We start from the raw sequence: 6000 nt of genomic DNA on the forward strand, positions 1-6000 counted from the left end.
GACATGTTTTTGCAGCAGTGTCTCGCATCATAGCTGGAGCCTCTTTGACGTTCACTTTTCACTAGAAACTATGGTTGTGGATGGTGTACCACCTTCTTTGTTTTGTTTCTTTTGGATTGAGTTATTATCTATGTTAATAACACTGTACCTCAACTTATATACGACATAAACACCATTTTACATATGTAAAGTTTAATTTTGGAAGCTCACAAAAAGATTAAGTAAATATCAATACTCAATAACACTTGCAAATTAACTCAATACCTTATCACATGTTTAAGTTGCAGTTGAGAATTCAGACACTCAATGGACCAATACATTACATAAGTAAGAATTTAGAGACTATTATAAACAAAAGTGATTGCACAAATCTTATCTTATGAAGCATCTATTTTTTTTCTCTGCATAAACGTCGGTGGGAAACAAACAGAGAATGAAATTTGTGACGATGTAATAAATAAAATACCCATGTTTACTCACATTTATCATGTATAAATAAACGCAGTATGTTGAGTGTAATTTTATAACTGAGAAACATGACTGTACGGAAAGGGACAGTGCAACTGCCAACCAGACTTGTAGCAGTTGGTTTTTTGTTGTGAAAACAAATACATTCCCTCAAATTGGCTCTGTTGACACTACATCTCTTGCTTCATATGCAAAGGATGTTTTGATAAGGATTTCCAGATTGAGGCAGAAGAATGCCTAACTGGTAGTAAAAAGAATTGTTTGTTCCATTTGCTTGCATATCCTTCCATAATACGCTTCTGGATTCCCGTGTAGTGTAGACCATCACTGTCCTTTATTCTTTAATCGAATGTGGTGGGGATCGCTTTGTTGTCACGCAAGGAAGCCTTACATACTATTCTGGCCTTACAATTCTACCCTTCACAATAGTATTATCATTATTGTTTTGAAAACAAAAGATCCATATCTTGTGTCACTTCACACTTCCACCAACATCCGCTTCGACACTAGGATGCAAATACCTAATGCTAGCCTACCAACACCATAAACTTATTTTCTCAAGACCCATGTGCTCCCTTCTTTTCTCTTCTTGTCTACTTTCGGATCGTCTAAGATTTAATAAAATCCTGACATTGACCGTTAGCTTTCAAGCATTTTTTCCTTCAAAAACCTCTTATTTATATATTAACTCTCAGGATGGATATCGTCACTTAGAATCTAGACTCTCTTATAGGATCAAAATTCATAAATCTATTTCTTTTAAAGTTTTGAATTAGAAATAATATCAACTTTTTAGACTTATTTCATTGGTGTTATACTCTCTAGTAAATAGTTCCATCGAAAGATCATCAATGATATAAAATTCAACGATAATCGATCCACAGTATGGTTTCTGTATTGAAAGTTTTATGAATAATAGTTGTATGTAAATATGTCATGTTAAAATGAACAATTATACAAAAAGGATATTCGTTCAAACTCGTTATCTTAAGATTTTTGCTTTAAATATAGGGTCATAGTTGAATTCATATCACATTGACACTTAATTTCCCAAGGAAACTCCTCTTTAAAAACTTATAAGATTATCTCATGTCCTACTCAATATTCAAATGAGAAAAAAAGAAATGTTTGCTGCACGTTGTATTTCCCAATATGCAGTATCTTAAGCCTTTTTTTTCAAGTTTACTCGTGGGAAAACATGGTTCACTGTTAACTGGTCTTGGTTTCACTGTATTAGTGTTCATCCAATTATTTTATTTACAGTGCAAAATTAAATGGGGACACTGCGTATACATTAAATATTCTCTTTTTATTTACCAAGATAGAAGATTCATGATGGTTAATAAATATGTGCTTAGTAATACTATAACAGGTAAGATACAGAAGGTTAAACGCATTTAGTCTTGGAGATATGTTTGTATTTTCCTTCTTTGTAGCTCCCCCACATGCAAAACCACCTATGACGGATTCATAGCAGTAAAATATAATTCTCACTGGATTTTGACTAGGAAACCTGAAAAACTATGTTTCCATCTGGGAAAGACAAGTTGCATTAAAGGTTTATTGACCAATTGAAAGTCAACTATAACCCGCGCAAGGCTCGAGTTTATTTGAAATGCAAAGGGGAAATAAACAAGAATTGAAGAATGCAGAACTCGTGAATTTAATGTTATAAACTGACAACATATTTTTGGTGGATTTACATAATCTCTAACAACGGAACAAACTGTCTCTAACCTGTTAACCCAAAACCAAAATTAACAAATATAGCCAAACCATGTGAAGCTTATAATGAAACCAAAAATCCCCAAAAGAAAGGAAAAAAGTGGGATAAAAAAAAAAGAATATCATATATTTAGAGCAGAGAAGCCTGTGTAATAGGAACTATATATAAATATATATATAATCTTCATGGACATCTCACGTTCCTTCCAGGACCTCCATAATAAAAGTAAGTTCCCCAAACATTGTTTGATCCAACCCTAATGTCATAGCAATTAGAATGGTCAGCCAATTGGTGAATATTTGAAAGAGGAAGCAAGTTATTGTCCCAATCCACAACTTGCAAATTTCTAAAATAGGCTGCTTTTCTAAACCCTTCTTCTGCAAAATGGCCACTACCCATTTGAGTGCCAGTGTGGTAGCCCCTTGAACGAGAATTCACTATTTCTCCTCCAAATTGTACCATGCTAGCATGGTTTCTCAAGTGACTGAACAAGTATGCTGGCCAGTACCCAACAAGTAGCCCCGACCCAAATTCCAGCCACCAATGTCCATGCTTTGGGTCCTATACACACAGAATTTCATTATGGTATCTTAGAATTATTTGAGCAAAAGAAAATGCATGTTAGTATGTCACAGCTTGACTCCAACTGTCTAACCTACATTAATGTGTTGGCATAAATGCAAACACCAAAAATTTCCCCTTACGGGATAATTAATCAATGCGTGTCTCAGTAGTATAAAGTGGTTGATTACCATTATTAATGATATTATTGGAGGAGAGTAAAACTGAGGAAAAAGAATTGGTGAGACAAATCGAGATGCCAGTTAGAGCAAAACCACAATAAAAAAAGAAAAGCCTGAGCCGCGAAATATTGCTTTAATAAAGGAAGGAAAGGAAAAGGCTCAGCTAGAGCTGACCCCATGAAGGACACTAGTACAAGGAAAGCAAGGGAATCTTCCATTTGAATAACAATAACATGCAGAAAATTCAAAAGAAAAGGGTCAGAAAAGAAGTAAACGAATTATTGCCTCACTCGGATATGATTTTCTTTACTCTTACTTTGATTATGCATGTTTAACCTTTCTTTTTCTCAAAGTAATTAACAAGTTGTGAAATGAAGCAAATAACGGTTTGAAAAGTATAAAGCTCCAATTAACAACAAACCACCATCTAAACCGTTGAGCCTTTTGTGTTAAAGGACCCTATTTTCTCCTTAATTGGTGTTTTCTTTTTGGTTGACTTTAGTTGATGAATTGTTTTGTGGAAAAAGGAAAAAGAAAAAGACTCACCTTCCAAACCATTAAGCCAATATCAAATTGTCTGGCATTGTAGATGGATCTTGGGGAGATTGCAGCCCCTATTGCTATCCTGTTGTTAGTTTGGACAAATCCTGAACATAGTAAATTGTAGCATCCAGTTGCTTGATATGCATCCGTCTGTCAGATAGCACATATTGTAAGATGTTAAAGAAATGAGGGTAAAAAAGAAACAGAAGAAGAAAAAAGAAACGTGCATTACTTACTGTCCAATAAGTGAAGAACCTAGGATAGTTGTCTCCGTATAGCTCAGGACTTACCTGAAGAAAAGTATGCTTGTTACTTAGCTAGAACTCGAAGGACTGAAAACCAAAGCAAATGATAAAGACAAATGTAATCCTAGTACATTCTCCAACACCTTCACTACAAAAATTGGATGGATGTGAATTTTTGGACAAGTAGATGTTGACATACCTGCCATCCAGCTTCTATGGTATTCAGATCATTGCCAAAAGATCCAGCAATAACCCATATCTGTGACAAACTGAATTCGTATGGATCGGTTACGCTGGGTGTCCATACATTTATGCTTGCTTTTGCTCCGTAGTATTGATCTCCGTTTACAGAAACAACTGCATGCTGCAACAGGATGTGTGTCAAAAAATAAAAATTACGGCAGAAGCTACACATACGCGTGCATAAGAATGAACGATTTTTCCAAAAGTGTGCTTTGGACTTTTATTCTTTTCAATTTTTAGCTCCCTCTGGAAAAAAATTGCATGCGGCATAATGATTTCCACGTTACTTTTTGGTGCACCTGGGAGGCAAACTTTGGAAAGTGGAGTCCCTTCGATGTCTTCGTTTTTGCAATCCATGTTTAATTTTGATGAATAAAGAAAAACAGGGTTGTTATTTTCTTTATGGTAAAGAAAAACGGTTGAAATGGCCGCAATACTGAGAAAATAAGAGCGGAGAGTTTCCTTTGAAATTAAAGCATTGTGAGAAACGTAAACAGTAACCGGAAAAGGATTGAATTGACAATGAAATTTCAAGAAGCAAATTACTTTTGTAAGCACTAACCTCATGACCAGTGCCAGTTGAGTCCCTCCGTACTTTTCTTCCAAATCTTCTGATGGAGCTTGCTCGTAGAAAATCTTGTTCAGTTGTTCTTCTGATCGGAACAGTTCCTTCAGGGCATATTTCACCAGAATCAGTCCAAAGCTGAAAGCTCTCTATGACTTTTTCCCCATTGGGGTGGCCCTTTGGCCTTTCCGGTGGATCCTGCAAACCTTAAGCCTCTTACTTTCTCAGTCTCTCAAATAAAATTCAATCCAAAAAATCAAACCTTTAGACTAAAAGATGAGTACTGGCTAAATAGGAATTCCACCTTCTCCAGAGGAATGTGGATGCGTTTATGAATTCAAAGGAAAGTCATATTCCTTAGGTTGAGTTAGATGAAATTACCAATGGTCTTTGCCCTCTGAGCAGAGGGTGGTCAAAAGCAGGTTGCTGATGAGACAAAACACAATCTATGAAATCCCCATCTGGACTCTGCAAGAAAGGAACAGAAACATAGATCATTGAATGGGGAGAAGGGGAATGCAGTAGTGTGATTGTAAGAGATTGTAAAGGCAAAGAAAAAAAATGCCTGAATTGTTTTAACAGGAGGCTTGTTAATCTTGTTGAGGTGAGCTCTGATTCTCCTCAACTTTTTCAACAGCGGAGGTGGTCTGAAAGTGTTGTTAACAGTGGGGTGAGAGGGTGACGATGGCAATGGTGAATTGGAGGCAATGGGGTGAGAAAATGCTGTGCCAATTGAAGTAACAAGTAGGAGGAAAGCAACAAAGGCAGGTAGCGTAGGCAGTAGAGTATTTTGGGAAGTGGAAAGAGCCAATTTGAGGGAATGATTTAGTAAACTTGTTTCTTCTGGGGTATCATCATTTGCTTGTATGCATTGTTCTTGTCTTCTTGTGTGACGACGAGCTGAAAAATATGGCTCTTTCTTATGTTTTGTCCAGGAAACTGAATATCCCTTCATGTCCATACAAAACAGAAGAACTACAAAGAAGAACACCCTACTACTTTGTGGCCTGCCTTCAAGTTTTCAAATTATAAACAACTCCTTCCACTGCTCATAACCACAGAGAGAGGAGAGAGAAATAGAAAGAGAAAGAGAGTATAGTGATTTTAATTTTATGCTCCCTCACCATACCATCAAAACTAGCACCAGCACAAAAAATAGACCCAGACCCCGAATAGGTGGGGTCTCATTTTCCAAATTTACTTTTACCTCACAAAGGACTGTCCACACACTGTGGAATACCTATGCACAGAACAAAAATTATTACCCAACATTTATGTCATGGATTCTTCTTCTTCGTTCCAGGCTCTACAAAACTTTTGCACTTATTAAAGGATAAAAATATATTTCGCAATATTTTAACATCATTTATCATTTATGTATAATTATGATATTAGTTTATATCAGTGTTTATGATTATTATTAAGATTACACACCCAAACATTTACATTCCACTTTTTACTACAAAC

At 35.9% G+C, this 6000-nt stretch overlaps 1 protein-coding gene across 1 annotated transcript; it reads right to left on the minus strand.

Annotated features, from left to right (window-relative positions):
• Nucleotides 1-2107: 2107 nt before the first annotated feature.
• LOC124842790 (protein neprosin-like) lies at nt 2108-5664 on the minus strand. The gene is made up of 7 exons (XM_047319356.2): nt 5099-5664; nt 4915-5001; nt 4531-4731; nt 3925-4089; nt 3717-3770; nt 3484-3630; nt 2108-2755 (listed from the first exon to the last, which is right to left on the minus strand). The coding sequence occupies exons 1-7, from the start codon at nt 5492-5494 to the stop codon at nt 2378-2380; spliced, it is 1428 nt and encodes a 475-aa protein (XP_047175312.1). The 5' UTR covers nt 5495-5664; the 3' UTR covers nt 2108-2377.
• Between the last annotated feature and the right edge of the window lie 336 nt (nt 5665-6000).

This window comes from Vigna umbellata, chromosome 1, assembly GCF_029865625.1.
Source record: "Vigna umbellata cultivar VRB3 chromosome 1, Vumbellata_1.0, whole genome shotgun sequence".
In the NCBI taxonomy this organism is placed as follows: domain Eukaryota; kingdom Viridiplantae; phylum Streptophyta; class Magnoliopsida; order Fabales; family Fabaceae; genus Vigna; species Vigna umbellata.

What these genes read in the sequence shown, in the direction of transcription:
- LOC124842790 (XM_047319356.2), bottom strand. Translation starts at nt 5,494, where the DNA reads ATGGACATGAAGGGATATTCAGTTTCCTGGACAAAACATAAGAAAGAG. An exon ending in CAACTGGCACTGGTCATGAG is followed by an intron (nt 4,090 to 4,530) that starts GTTAGTGCTTAC and finishes ATCCTGTTGCAG; the next exon opens with CATGCAGTTGTTTCTGTAAA. An exon ending in CCATAGAAGCTGGATGGCAG is followed by an intron (nt 3,771 to 3,924) that starts GTATGTCAACAT and finishes ACTTTTCTTCAG; the next exon opens with GTAAGTCCTGAGCTATACGG.